Raw genomic sequence first — 16,542 nt, forward strand, 5'->3', positions numbered from 1 at the left:
TACCGTTTGTTAGAAATGTTCTATTGTTTGAAAGAACTTATGGTAACCACAGTCTTTAGTTAGCTTGTGTTTTATCTGCATTTTGCAGGAAAAATAAATACCGTCAGAGAGATATATATATTTCGTTTTAAGTTTTATACAAGTGTCTCAATTAATTTCAGCAGAAGCTTAAAGATTCTCACTTTTTGAGTAAGTAATTTACCTACTTGTGATTTATTCCTTGTAATATGACCCCGTGTTATTGTCTTACCTAACTTGAGGATGCCAAACATTCTATCGTAATGACGTCACAAACAAATCTGCTCATAAGAATTTAAACAGAAGTTAATACGTGTTTTGTCTCAGTACAACGTTTGATCATTGGTTGACTATGCTTAGGCCAGTTATAGATAATATATGAGCCGTGCCATGAGAAAACCAACATAGTGGGTTTGCGACCAGCATGGATCCAGACCAGCCTACGCATCCGCGCAGTCTGGTCAGGATCCATGCTGTTCGCTAACAGTTTCTCCAATTCCAATAGGCTTTAAAAGCGAACAGCATTGATCCTGACCAGACTGCGCGGATGCGCAGGCTGGTCTGGATCCATGCTGGTCGCAAACCCACTATGTTGGTTTTCTCATGGCACGGCCCATATAAGAAATAACAACTTCAAACAAGAAATATCTTTAAAAATGATGGTCGGCGAATTGTAATAAGGAAATAAGTTTATGAATTTTTCATCTAACATTCATCTTTCATCTAACATTTTTCAAATTGCAAAACTAAACACCGCACTTTAACAATTTAAATGGTTCTCTTTTAATTTTTCGCAAAGGTTTCGTAGGGCTGCAATTTTGTTTCGTTTATTCTTAGACGAATAATTACAGCAGTAGTTTGATGATGATTTATGAAGCGGTTCATGAGAAGAGGTCATTAAACGTGTTTATATTTTTAGCTAAATTGGTCCCTATCCCCATTTGTAACAAACCCGCCCGCTTAGCTCATAGGTAGAGCGTCTGATCGCAGGTCGTGAGTTCGATCCTCGGCTGGGCGTATGTTCTCCGTGACTATTTGATAAACGACATTGTGTCTGCAATCATTAGTCCTCCACCTTGATAATTCATGTGGGGAAGTTGGCATTTACTTGCGGAGAACAGGTTGTTACTGGTACAGAATCCAGAACACTGGTTAGGTTAACTGCCCGCCGTTACATGACTGAAAACTGTTGAAAACGCGTTAAACCCAACACAAACAACAAACAAACATTTGTAACAAAATAGCGAGACCTTACGATATTGTTACACATCGAGTTTGATAAAAAATCCATTACTTTTTAGTGGTTAATGCAAAGAAGGCATATCTACTTTTAGCTAAGTGGTCCCTAATAGGGCCCAAGTTCTATATAAATAAATTTGGAAGAGGACCTTATAATGATGCTCCAGACCAAGTATAAAAGATCCACCAAGCTGTTCATGAGACGCTGTATAAGGCATTCTAGTTTTAGCTCTAGCAGCCCTAAAAGGGTTAAATGTCCCAGCTGAACAAAATGGCTGCGGGCCTAATAAAATGCTACAATCAAGTTTGATTAGATACATGAGAAAAATCAAAGATTTTTTATTTATTTTTTTATTTATTTCTCAAATAGGCCAACTGATCCCGCTTTAACAAATGCATATTCGCTATTCATGAATCTTTGGACAATGACGTCACACCTATAAAAAAGTGAAGGTCAAGCAAAACATACTATTGTAATTATTTCAATATTTCTGTTTCATAAGCAAAGTTTGACCGTAGTCATATCACATAGACAAACTGTATGCAGCATACCTTCATTTCAGTGTAATGAGATTCAGTCATTATATAGCATATATATAATAAAACAGATTTCAACTGAGTTCAATATTTGCATACCATACTAAAGAAAAATATTCATATATAATAAATCAGTTAAATAATTTATAACAAATATATCAAAGCAAACAAGTACTCATTTTAATATGCAATATGAATAAGTCACAAAAGCAAGAAACCTTTTCATATACAGACGACAATTGTAACAAGGAAAATCTTTTAAAAAGCACTTCTCTACATAAAAGACTCTTATCAAACCCTTATTCAGGTGATACGCAGACCGTATTCAGCTCTTTCTTTAATTTGATATATGTTGGTATTTGAACAGGTTTTTATCATATTTATTAAACTTACTTATCATTTTGAGATATATCAATATTCTTGCTAAATATACTGAGCCAAAGTTAGCTTTAACTGTGAACAGCGTCGTTTAGGATAAACGCTTTGTCTACATTTCACTCAGCGTAGCACAATCAACAGAGTGAAAGAAATTGACACTCTCGTCCAATCAGGCAGAGTGTTGCATAAATCTTCCATTTTGATAAATTATCTATAATGCGTTATCAAGCGTCGCCGAAAAAAATGTTATGATAGGAACCTCCTTGTTTTACAAAGAAAATGCAAATAGTTAAATTCCGTCTCATAATATCCAGTTGCGCTTTCCAGCCATTCAAGAAATTCCTAAGAATACTATCTTACAAACTAATGAGAAAAATGTTCATTATATACGCCTTGAAAATATCTTACGGATAATCAGCGTCACAGTGTAGGGGAATAACCATCTGCTGAAACTGGATAAAAAGTTTTCGCTTTTCTAGTTTGATTTTATCCCTGTATATCAATTGTCGCCATCACCTCTCACCGAAAGGTCACCATCGTTGTTTGCCTTTGGCAAAATAATTTTTTTTTCAAATGTTTTGATTTGACCAAATATAATGTACTTCTCTTATTCTGATTATCTATTTGGTATACTTAAAGTGTATCAATGTTTAAATTGAAAACTATGTTTGCATTATAAACGAAGTTGATAATAAGGGTTTTACTGATGGTTATCGCCTGACTATATCTTTCAGCGAAATCACTGCACTGTCAAAACCTTCCTTATGCAATTTTCCTTGATAATTGAAAATCTGGCAATATGTTCATTTTGTTTGCGTTGTTTACTAAAGCGAAATCTCACTTTATCTTTGAGAATTAAGTAAAGACGTCATTCAAAATTGGTGTCTTATGGAAAATGAGTGTGGTACTGAATTACTTTGCATATTCGGAATATTAAGGTAGCTTTAGGCAGAACAGAGATCACATAATTTTCATTTTGTCCAAAGATAACTGAATAATTTAAGATCAAAAACTCATAAGTTTCGTATGTCAAAAAATATGGCTTGTCAAAAGACAATCACATCAGAGGGCGGAGTCTGCTTTAATAGTGTCAGACAGATAATAATGTGATTTTAGAGGAAAATGATTTTATCCATGCCACGTTCGAATTTTTATGCATAATGCATTTTGGGAAATGTAAATCTTTTGGCTTTAACGTGCACATTTTACACAAATGGATACTTATTTGTTGAAGCTTCTGTCAAGTATATTAGGCGACGATGATATCAGGTATGCGCATTTTTTATTTTCTGTTGTCTCCTTTTTAGTGTAATCAAAGGTTATTTAAACTACATGATCGTTGTAGTTGTGTTTTGTTAAAAGTTCCATATATTTTCATGTTTTGTGATTTTTCTTAATATGCTTTGTGAAACTGCATTACAGTCCAAGTGGATAACGCTCCCTGGGAGCGTTCTGCCTACCTCGAATCCACATAAAGCTCCACAGGGAGTACTGTGCGAAAGAAACGCACATACTTTTTTGAGCAAATCTACACACGTCACGCTTACAGATCCCTATCACGATCATTATCAACATTATTTTGATACATCAATATGAAATATGAAATATCATCGTCATCGTTGTCGTCGCTATAATCGTCAGTACCATCACCTGAGTTGTCGTCATTTTATTACAGGTTTATAACATAATCTTAAATGCTATCGTCTTATCTGGCTTGACCTTACTGAAAAAAAAAATATATTGCTTTTTTTAAAAAAATACAAAGATACAAAAAACACCAGTCATAGATATTTGTCATCTTTAACACTTGTTTCTATTTTCAAACAACGTTTAAAATAAAATAAAAAAGTTATTTTTCAATGTATCAAAATGTCATTTTATATCGATGTCTGCAGCACCTTCCTTGCTTGATATTTAAAAAAAACAACAAGAATTTCTATAGGAACCTGTTAGAGATTTCGAAGCATCGTGTTTGTTACCTGCAACACCCGACAGTATGATGACGCGACGTGCATCTGTACGAAACAAAGCGCGTACCGTCGCACATCGTATCGTACGGTAGCTCACCTTGTATCGATTTTTTTTCAGTAACATTTCAAATACTTTACTCTTGCCTATCACCTCACATGATCTCACTTAAACTGAAAAGCATTTTATAGATCCCTTTTACAGGTTCGATCCCTGCTGGTCAAAACTTAGGATATTTTACAAACCCTCAGCTTGAAGCCTCTATGAACTGAACATACATGTATACCCAAACTACACAGTGACTTGTAATTATAGAAGATGAAAAATGTAGTAGAGCAATAAACAAGGAAAAGTTGATGATGATATTGTTGATGATGATGATGATGATGACGAAGATCATATATGTTCATGATTTTTATGTATTGTTATTATGTATTTGCAAAGACGAAATGAATAAATAGTATCTTAAACGAAACTGGACTACACAGTCTGATTTCAAAATAACTTTACGCAAATATGCCTTAGATAACAACTTAGATTATTCAATTACATTAAAAAAAACATGACTGGCAGTATAGTGGAAACTGTAAAACAATTTTTATCAGAAACCGTTTGCCCTTGGAAAAAATAATTCCTCGGCCGACCCTCTATAACACCATTGTTCAAAACATTTTGATTCGTTAAAAAGTCATGCGGCGCAAGCGACCGGTCTAAATTTCCTTATATGGCTCTAAGGAAAATCGGATTCTGTAAACTGGCTTTCGATGAGAATAGGAAGAAATGTTCGTTGGATAACTGTCTACCAAAATTGTTACATTTAAGGGCTGTGAACCTCAGGTGAACGATCTTAGAACTATCAAGGGCCTTTTCGTTAAATTTCACCACAGCTAAGATGTAAATTATTGATACATGAAAGTACATGGCTTTTGAGATTGTTTATATATTTCAACTTGAAAACCCAATATTTTGAAAGCTATACATATTTTATTTATCATTTAATTTATTGAATTTATGAAAGTATACAACATTTAACGAACCATCAAATAAGATATATATATTTTTTTATTATATAAATTGTACGGATTTTGTATCGCATGTAACATAAACATCTACAATCTGCATCGGCGTGATATATAGAGACGATATTACACGAGTGTAATAGAAAATCAGTGTGGAAAGGTATAAATGTAATTTTGTTTTTTATGTTAGCTTTACATGCTGAAACATCTTTTGTCGATTCGACTTATAACGTCCTCTATGCTTAACACGACGTCGACGTCGAAGCTTTATAATAAACGAAGCTGCTTGGTTTCTGTGAAAAATCAACAATATATATTTACATTCGTTATATATTTTGTAGGGAAAGAAAAAAAACACGTTTATTTTTGTATAAACAACATTGGCGTAATAATAGCGAAGACGGTCCTTTTCCGCGAGATTGCAAGCGCACTCTGACGTCATTCACAATAAACATGAACATCATGGCGTGGTTGGAAAAAGGCTTTCAAAATTTGACGCCAACATTTCAAAAAACAAAAAAGACTAAATTATAGTTTTAACTTATTTTTCTGACGGTAAAGCTCAAAACTGAATCGACACGAGTGTATGATTTTTCAAAGCCTTTAACGATATTTCAAATAAAAGCCAGAAACTGTATTTTTATCGGAAGGCGAATTGCAGAACGTGGCAGGGTCTTTCCGACTATTCTATTAATTTAATTGTTGAAAAGACCGGTATCCCGATTTCTTATACTCCTGGAAAGCAATCCATTTATCTTTGGTAGTAATCTACATTCGTGGTTTGCAAGAAGTCCGAATTTGATTTATATTCGTATAAACGCACAAGAAAAAACATTTAAGTCTTAAATAGACGTCAATATATCTGTTACCATTTTAGTAGTTACAACAGTGCCTATTTATATTTATTTTATTACGTCAAAGAGAAAAAAATAAATTTTCATAGGCCAACATTGTTATGTTTTGAGTGTTGTACTTTTCCTTTTTTAAACCTTTGAATAAAAGAACTACCCAAGTCCTTCCAGACATCAGCAAGTTATATACCCGTCCTGCTGTCTCTTTGTTCGTAAGTCCATAACCCAAAACATTACATTCAATATCTAACAGCATAAAGGAAGTCCAGGGATTGATATTTTATTTTTATGACAATGCTTTCTTGGTAAAAAAAATACTTTCTTTTTGTTTCGTTAAAATATTTTTTATGAATTTAGGAAAGTTTCATTTCTTTACGCTGGCATTTGGGAACATTAGTCTTTAAAACATTTTAAAAGTAAACTTGTATTAATTTGGACAATATCTAAATATATTAAGTGCCTGAGATTCAGTCGATATATCATAATTATATTATAAAAACGGGAGGACATTAAAACAGAACTAAGAACCTGTGGACGTTAATTGAGTTATGTCCCTTGACGCAGTAGTACATGCTCATGATGATGTACAGCTAGAAAGTTAGCCTTTCTCCCAGCTAGAATGTATTTTTAATGTGATGAGACGGTTTTCATATGGTAAGTTTTGTAAATGGAGATCTAAAGTATGTGTTTATTCTGTGGAGAGCTTTATTAGGGTAGCAGAGCACAACTGACTTGCATTTCAATAGGAAAAATTCAACCCCCTATTTTTTTTATATATTTTTTCTTTTTTTTTGTATTTGGCTATTCTGGTATGGCTACCGACTATCCAAAATTCAGCCATTTTGATTCGTCTGTCGAAAACAGTTGTGGCAAGAGGTTCAGTGTTGGAAAACTCGGGCAATCTGAAGGCCGTCTCTGTCATGATAACATGACAATACCATGTATATATTTAAAATAAAATCATCAAAGGTATGTTTTTACCATGGCATGTATAACAAAAGCAAAGATAATATTCTTTCTCGTGCATATTCAATACATGACTACGTATTATATGTCATATGATATGACAATAAGCTGCTGAATGTAGTTAAAAAGTGCTGACTATAATAAGAGTAGAAACTTGACATAAACGGAAGTATTGTATTTTTTAGCGAAGCGGATGTTCCTGTAACAAACATGAAAGCGATTTATGAAATTCGGTATAATAGACATAGAAACTAAGAAAACATTTCTAACTAACGATAAGGTTCATATAAATTCTAGAGAAACAGAAGTTCATGTTATAAGCAGAGAAACTGTGAAACTAATGCAGAGATAGAAATTCTCGTTAAACGGAAGTTCCTGGCAGAGATATAAAAGCTTAGTAACGAAAATGATATAAATTATATATTCTTACGAAACGGAAGCTCGTGTAAGAATCAGAGAAACCAAGAAACGGATTCTATGAAAATGAAGTTCCTATCACAGATATATAAACTTAGCACCGCAAGTAATATTATATACTAAAATTCTTGCAATACGATTTTTTTTTTTTTTTTGCAAAACGGATGATCGTTTAATAATGAGAGAATAAGGCACTGCCACAATCGGGAATCGATCCGACTTCAACTCATCCCATAACATTTGAAAAGAACTGTCTAATGACAGCACGGAAGGACACATTTTTTTAATTCGAAAGTGAATATCTTATTCGGTATATCGCATGTTACCGTAGAGGGATCGATCCCGATTTTCATCGCTACGCGTAGGATCAATTCCCTATCAATTTGAAGGTAGATTTTGGAATAAAAACAACACTGCCCATATTGTATTGTATTGTATTACAGGTAATTTCCGCCTCTTGGATAGGCGTACCCTCCGTATGCCCTTTTCTTGTTATTCCGAGCCCCTTAACCGTGGCAGAAACCACAGGCACGGGTCCAGTGTATATTTTTTTGTTTGATATAAAAAATCCCTTTTTTCACACAATTAAGCTTTTATACGTTAGTCAAATGAAAAAAAAATCGATGACAAAAAATCCGGTCACAGTATCACATACATTGTCATCAATTTTTTTTCCATTTGACTAACATACATAAAGTATATTTGTGTGAAAAAAAAAGATTTTTTTTTTTATATTAAACAAAAAAAATATACACTGGACCCGTGCCTGTGGCAGAAACAGATTTAAGTTTCAAAAGAGATTTTGCTATAGTTTGATACTCCAACATCTAAACTTAAAAAATCCCCATGGAGAAAAATTCTAAGGACTGTTGTCAATGAATAATCCAGGCTTTCACATGATGACCCTCACCGTCTGAAACAGCCAGATGCTTTCTCGTTGAACCGAGACTTGTGATTATTTGTACTAGCTCTCAAAAACTAACTTTTTAAAGGCTTTTTTTTAAAAAAGTTCTTTTTTAAAATTAAGAACATATATATAATTATGTTTGCAGACAAAAAAGTTTTACATTAAGTGGTTTCTGTTTCCTATAAGAAGGTTAATTATTACCCCAGTGATTTTAGATAAGCAAATTTTGTGCCAAAATTTTCTGTTCTGTATATTTCTATTTTAATGTGAGTAATACTATTTCATTTTTATTCTTGTTTAACTGCCACAAAATGTATAAAATTTAGAAACAGGAAATAGCTGCAAGTGGATTTTTTCCAAAGGCTCGGATCAATGAGAAGGCTCGGAATTGCCAGAAAGAGGCATATATTTATTTATATGCACTGTGCTCACTAGGTGATGTTATTGACAAGTGCACACTACATGAATATATACCATATATCCATATTTGTAATGATGTGCAAGACGTTGCGGTTTGACAAGTTATGTGGACGCTTATTAGGCACAAGGAAAAGTCTGACGCTCTGTGCACGTGCCGAAAGTACATATCTCAATCGGTATATCGCATGTTACCGTAGAGGGATCGATCCCGATTTTCGTCACTTCGCGACGAAAATCACTTCGCGACGAAAATCGGTAGGATAGTTATATAATGTCTATAGGGAAACGAGCATTTATTTGACCTCTTGCGGATCGTAAATATGTAAATACATGAAATCTTTCGAGTAATAAGACGAAACCCAGAAACGAAATCCAGCAACAAAACTATGATTGACAGTTACAGTTGTTAAAACATCTAGACGGTGATAATGACATTAGTCTTGAATTAGGTTTTGCTAATGACGATGACGACTGGTGTGTTACTAGGTAATAAAAAATATTTACTAATTATAGATTGTCTATAGCTATTTCGTCATGTAAACTCTTGTCATTTTATTTAGAGAAAATAAATTAGTTGACTAAATGTATATGATTCAGAAATAATTAAGTCCGGCATACTTTTTAAACGCCCAACAACTATGGCAAGGTGTTTTTAATCTCCAAGACATGTGTATCTGACACACTAAAATTATACAACAACAAAACTGTCGCATTTTAGACTATTTTGAAACTAACATGACTCAAACAGCCAAAACTTTATACATTTACAAGCCCATAAAGTCTACGGCTTAACACTTTTATCCATTTCACTCTTAAGCATAATTTTAATAACAACGAAACTACCTGCCAACATTTTGAAACGCTTAAGTGCTTCTGGTTGAAAAATCTCCTACGATCAAAACCATTGAATTACGTTTTCCGATATTGTCAATAGTCACGGAGCGCTGACTCCGAAAACCTTTTTCGATTGAATGAATAAACTACTGTAATTTTAACGTGCACACGTTTAGACATGGCGATTGGAAGGTTATTAGTTGCTAGTTCTAACAATAGTGTTTATAAAAGTTGAAGAACTAGTTTTCCTGGTTTTGTAGATGTTATGAATAGCATGACTTCAAGCTTGGATAAAACTGGCGGAACTACCACAAGGTATGATGTACAACCTCGGACATTAAAAACAAATTATAATCAGTTTTAAAATTTATATTTCTTGTGAACAGTTGAGTGGATTTAATTTTATTCATACTCCATATACGTGTGGTAGATTTATTTTTTCGTAAGTATATTTCGAGAATGAATAGGAGATGTAATTATCGGGTTATATGATACATTCTTATGGTTTCATGTATTGTAAGCATACAGTTTTTTTGTATATACTGATTTAATCTTTAAAAATATACCGAACCTTCTAAATAGTTTCGTCTTACAGCCTTGTCCACGGCTATTTTTGCAGACCAAAGAACACATTGTACATGCATTAAACATACATTGTAAATGCAATTAATTGTACACGTAAAATACATTTGCACAGTTTAATTTTTTCAAACACCACATTAGGAATCGAATACGGACTGCTGCAAGTTCTCAAACACTTTTCAACATACACACTTACACGTTTAAGTCAGTTAGCGTTTATTTGAATTTGTCACTTCTATTCTTCTATTCACTAAGTATCGAAATTACTTATTGTATCCGTAAAGGACGTTCACCATGCGTAAACGTATCTTAATTCCAAAAAAACAACAACATTTTCTCAGCACTTCCAATGCTGGTCCTTATCTTATTATTCACATGGTGGACTTATAGACTATATAGTATGAAATTCTGTGGACCATAATTATACTTAAAATACATTGACCATGTTCATAAACAGTCTATATACATGTCAAAGAAATGTCATTCTGTGCTGGACAAAGCGTTTAATTTATTATCTGATGAGGGGTAGATTACTGTATCACATGTACAGCCCCGAGGTTAGATCTTTGTCGCTGATTGTCTGTGTTTACCGAAGGTTGGTGGGGTAAAAAGACGATTATTTCAGAATGTTTGAGCTGTATAAACTGAATACACAACAATGTGTGGAATACACACAGAGATCGAACAATAGTTTTTATAAAGGCTTTGTCCCTTTTGTGTAAAGTCTTTACTGAATATTTCTGTCCTGGTTTCAAGGTTGCTAGGTGATTAATCAAAAGCGGGATGAAATTATAATGTCTAACTTCCAAATAAGGCAAAGCATAAAATTAAACAACATAATTGCACAGTTAAATTTGAATGTTTGGGTTTCATTAAATAGTGCATGAAATATATCTTAAGAAACAAATTTTATATGATACAGGTATATATGCTACAGCTACCAAGTTCATGTGTATAGAATATCCATAATAATGGGACGGGGTCATCTTGTTAAAAATATATCTGATATAATTTCTTTATAAAGATGTTTATTGTAACAGATACGTACTAGTATTTATCTTCAGTGTGCCGTAAAGCGAAAGCAGCAATCATACACTTCTCTCTAAATAAAAAAAAGAGTACAGAGTACATATTTCCTTTGGATTTAGTTCAAACTCCCTTCTTAATATGCAGAAGTTAGAATTAAATTGGTTCTTAAGTAAAAGAAAGTTTGACAAGTCACATATTGCTTATATCTAGTACCCCATTTTTCTTGTCTAGCCCTCGTCCTTACCCCGAAATCCAACAGTGCCGCCCGTGGCAGTTCTCATCTTGTAATGACAGCCGTTGACCTATATTTTTTCTGACCATTTGAAAGTGTTATACTCAGCTCACATCTTTTACTGTCTTCTCTGAGAAATTTTCTGAGACATTTTAGGTCAAATTCTATTGATAATGTCCACAGGAAGTCTTTGATCGAATTTTGCTACGGCCCTGGGACACACAGTTGAAACTTAAATTCATTGAACTCATTTATCATCCTGTTTCACAGGTGAAAAAGAAAATTCGTCGTAACCAGACATTAATTGCTTAATTGTAATAAATTAATGCAAAATTTCCCGCTCTGAAGGTTTGTAATGATTGACATATTTTCTTATGTACGTTTCTCGTTTAAAGTTTCTTTTGTGTCTTAAACAATAAGTATACATTATTCTTTTGACAAAATAGTTCGCGTTTCAAGCTTTTAATTATGTTTGAAACGTTTATAGGAAAATATATCTTCACTGATGTAAGAAATTGTAAAAAAAGAAAGATCATAAAGATTTAGTGCTCTGTTTTGTACTAGTCTTATAATTCGTATGAGAATTAGCCATTTACATGTTTTATTTGTGTATATTGATGAGCCTCTAATAAATAAATAAATAAATAAATAAATAAATTAAGATGAAATGATTCACGTGTATTTAAACCAGGGTTAAAAGTAGAAAATGTCTGAAAAATAAACTCCAATTCTGAAATTGCTTTCATGTTATTATTTCATCGCATTTGAGAAGAAATTAATCCACAACAGCTATACTTTCCTTGTCCTCCAAGAAAGATTTAAAGGAAATATACTCTGGCCATAGTAGCGCCGTTTGTTTCGGTCAGTCTTCAGAACTCTGGGGTGGGAGGTGTATAGGACCCCCGTAGTTCGTATTACGTAGTTGGACAACTGCTATCACATTATTCTTATTTGTATGAAGTATGAATTGGCTCTACATGTAACTGAAAAATATTTTTTTCATCTTTTCGTAGACAAAATTAAAGAACTCGACCTCATTTACCAAACAAAATTTACTTTGTGCTACAGTTACATACACCACTTTTGATCAACATGTTTTGCACGGACTTTTCGAGAATAACGAGCTGTGTTAGAAAGTTGCTATATCTCACTGTTTTCTTACTGTAGTTTGTTATCATTATTTTCGTGTTTTGTATATGCAATTTTCGAATATGGATTGGAAGCAAGTTCTTGACTGGTATTCAAGTTTGTCAGGGAAATTATTGTAAGTTATTTCTTACATGTAAGTCGATGTAAACTTTGAATGTTATTCATGTATCAGTGAGTTTCAAAATTTTACCATGTGCATTTCACACATGGGCACAAATGTCAAGGACGAAACTCGCTCTAGTGTATGTTTCTGTTGTGCTAGATCGAAATTACACTTTCAAAACTTTAGCTATTCAAATAGCTAAAGAGAGGGAGGATGACACGTTTATTTCTCTGGATAAGTTCAGAATCGGTTGAGACACGACTGACTGCACCCTTGTGCATTGTGAACAAAGTTTGTTTTGTGTACCATGGTTTCTATTTCATGTATTGCGTGTATCTTATTTGCGTGTTACTTCATAGGAGGTATCTTGATTTTTTGTGCTTGAAAATGTCAAAATATGTAAGACATCGACATTTTGACAGTGAAAAGTAATAAGTTCAGTAATTGATTGAAGCACGTGAAATAATGAAATGTTACACTCATTACACCATGTGAATGTTAAAGGAATGTGTCGTAACAATATTTTTTGGCTTGTGAGTCAGAGAAAATCAGTTCATTTTTCAGAACATTCAACTTTTTGCAGTCGGAGATATGAAAAAGGGGCTCCAGATGTCAGCAGCATATAACATGTCTAGGAGTTCGTTGTTTTTACAGACATTCTGTAAATATACAGACAATCCATTATGTTTGAAGATTTTCTCGCCTATAAATTTACATACTGTGTATATGAAATCTGTTGAAATTAAACCGCAGTTTAAAATTAGATCTATATGACTTACAGACTGCATAAATAAATGAAGGTGTTTTTATGATTTTCATCCAATATGAATGACTGAATATTTTTAAAATGTGACAAAAAAATTCAAGTGATCGAAACTGTCTGAAACTCTCCTGTTAGTTTTATCTATGCATACAATAAGTGAAACATTTCATTTTAAGCTGCAGTTTCAGGTTCAACTGCAACATATTTTATACACCAAGTCTGTAAATTTACAGACTGAAAAATCTTTAGATTTATGGATTGTTCGTTTATTTACAGAATATCTGTATAAAGTACGAAATCCTAGACCTGATAAAGATGTCAGCATCAACGAATGACTAAAAATCTAAATTATTTTAGGAGAATGATGTGAAGTACAGCTAAATTGTTTGTTAAGATAATGGAACCGTAATGACCATTGCTTTGTGCAACCTCGGCATTTTCCAGCTGGTTGCTAATATGAACTATATGTCAGCAGCCAGAGAATGCAGAAATCCTATATGGGGAATACGTCGTTGCATGTAAACTGCTGAACATTACCTTAAACACGTGTATCACAGACGATAGTGAAAAGACTTCCGCTGACTACATGAGAAAATCTTCTCTCTCTCTCCCCCCCCCCCCCCCCCACAATAAATAATGATCTATTGTTTAATCCACCGTTTTCATTGCAAGGTTTTTCTTTTACAATAAAACAATGTCATGCATAAGGTACATTGTTACTCTGGTAATGTGAAATTTTGAAAATATCTTGATTAGTTTATAATTGATCATAAAAATGATTTTGAAAGGTAAAATTGAGCCGCTTTTGGCTTTATTGAGTGATACTTTTAACATGTATATAACATTTTCATGTAATCGCACTTGTGGGTTTGGTCTGATTTTTACACAGGGAAATGATATTCTCGATAAAAAAAACAGAAATTCAAGAATGTAGGGATAACGCATGTTTTTTCGTGTTATAACATCTGCAGAATCCCGAGGGATTGGTTGGTACCCGAGCCCGGTAGGGCGAGGGTACCAACGATTCCCGAGGGATTCTGAAGATGTTATAACACGAAAAGAATATGCGCTAACGCTATTCTAGCATAAAACGCGTAAAATACCAAGTAAATGAATATATTGTCCCTCAACGTCATTAAATTTCCATGAAATGCGCGGTAAAGTTTACGTTGTTTATTACGTTGACGTCATTTCCTTCTGAATTATCCGTTTTGGGGCCGTAATACGTTTACGCTTTGCCACGGAACGTGCATATATAAAAAGGTGTTATAACAGCACGCGAGCGCGAGAATCTCTCTGTTAACACACGTTTTCTCTCCTGTTAAAACACCCCCGAAAAGTGACAAGAACAGCAGTTTTATGCTAGAATATGGATTTAATATGTGGATCAAATTCAATGCTAGTAAAGAAAACGTCATGAAACAACAACACTTTCCTTGAAAAAGATGCCGAAAGGTCTAGAAATAGCTTCAACGATGGTCTAATGATGTGTTGGTTACTCAGCCCATGAGTTACGGCCACATCCCTTTTAAATATTGTTTTGTCCAAGAGGTGTACTTGATACTGAAATGGTTTTCTTCTCATAGAGATATATAGTAAAATTCTAAATTATACTAGTCCTGTGATATGGCCAGTGTTATCCGGTCACTACGTTCTCCAAGTGCTAGTAAACAAACAAACATGTTTGTCGTCTGCTGTAACATTAGATTTGTCCCGCAGAATATGTTTACATCCGGATAAGAGCACTAAGTTCGATTTTCTCAATTGTTTTTTAGTCGATATGCACGGGGCAAAAATGTCTTCTCTACAAAATCAATCAGAATTTACAATCACAGGAAATTGTCACTTGGATCAATAAGATCTTGTAGCATCAAAACAAACGGGATAGATGTTACTGGCATTTTACAGTTGCCTGTGTCATGTCTTCAAATTATTTTCTAACGCCTTGAAATATCTTGTCACAACTTTTTACAGTTGCCTGTGTCATGTCTTCAAACTATTTTCTAACGCCTTGAAATATCTTGTCACAACTTTTTATGAAATGCTGTAGGTAAAAATCCACGTTTTTCTTTTGTCATGTTTTTCCCTCAAGAATTTCATAGTTTTTGTATTAGAGTGTTGTTTATTTTTTCAGTATATTCATGAACACCGATTAGTTTCAGATAATTGTACCCTTGACCATTACTTGTCATCTCTAGACCGTAGGATATTATACTGGGACCTGGTATGTATTAATGCAAGTCGAATAAATACGACGTGATAAATAGAAATCTGGCCCCAATTTCACGAAAAAACTTAAGTAATTACTTAGTTAAGTCTGTTATTTTAAAATTGTGCTATTGCTTTCAAAGTTATAGTCATTTTATGTTGATTTATTCTATAACAATGTATTTATAGCTAAATTATACCATGGTTAGTAGTATTTGTCCGCAGTACTTATTTCAGTCACGCAAATATGATATTTCTATTTAAGCACGTTATAACGAACTTAAGTATTTGCTTAAGTATATTTCTTACTTTTATACTTCATTTTCTGTAAAATTCAGAATTGTTGTGTTTTGATCTATGAAATAGTCATGTACGGGTCTGATAAAGATGAAAAAGTCAACATTGAAGACGCATAAAGGGCAAAAACAAGCATTTGAAATAACAGACTTAGCTAAGCAATTACTTAAGTTTTTTCGTGAAATTGGGGCCTGGAAGCCACGTAAAACTTTTCATTTTTCACCAGCATTGATAAGTTACGTTGAACTAGTACAGAACATTTTAATTAAAGCGTGACTGATAGTGTAAATATTACACTACTATACACAGACAGAATGAAAAGAAAAACAACATAAAAACGTGTGGATTTTAATATCAAATTTAATGCATAAATCATACTTAACAAGACATTTCATCAAACTTAAATATCAACAATATCGGATGAATTTAAGTGTAAGAAAACCAAAATACATGATAATGCATTATGTGAAATTATTCATACGAGAACTATTCAACTTTCATAACCTCCCAATTTGTATAGGTACAGTCTCATTTACATTAAAAGTAATGTTTTTACAGATGATAAAATACAGGCTTTCAATCAAACTCTATCGCCCCTATTATCTGATAGTTAACAATGTGAATA

At 33.3% G+C, this 16,542-nt stretch overlaps 1 protein-coding gene across 3 annotated transcripts in view; it reads left to right on the plus strand.

The window, feature by feature from the left end:
* Positions 1-16,542, plus strand: part of LOC123523670 (uncharacterized) — an 80,903-nt gene that overhangs the window by 28,755 nt on the left and 35,606 nt on the right. The window contains exon 1 of one of the 3 annotated variants that reach the window (XM_053537835.1): positions 9,648-9,869. The exons of 1 other annotated variant lie outside the window; for it this stretch is intronic. In XM_053537835.1, the coding sequence (XP_053393810.1) occupies positions 9,820-9,869 (50 nt within the window). In that variant the 5' untranslated portion in view covers positions 9,648-9,819. Of the gene's footprint in view, positions 1-9,647; positions 9,870-12,553; positions 12,662-16,542 lie in introns of those variants that run through there. One more of the 3 variants, XM_053537834.1, reaches the window with a different exon arrangement.

Source organism: Mercenaria mercenaria, chromosome 3 (genome assembly GCF_021730395.1).
Source record: "Mercenaria mercenaria strain notata chromosome 3, MADL_Memer_1, whole genome shotgun sequence".
Taxonomy (NCBI): domain Eukaryota; kingdom Metazoa; phylum Mollusca; class Bivalvia; order Venerida; family Veneridae; genus Mercenaria; species Mercenaria mercenaria.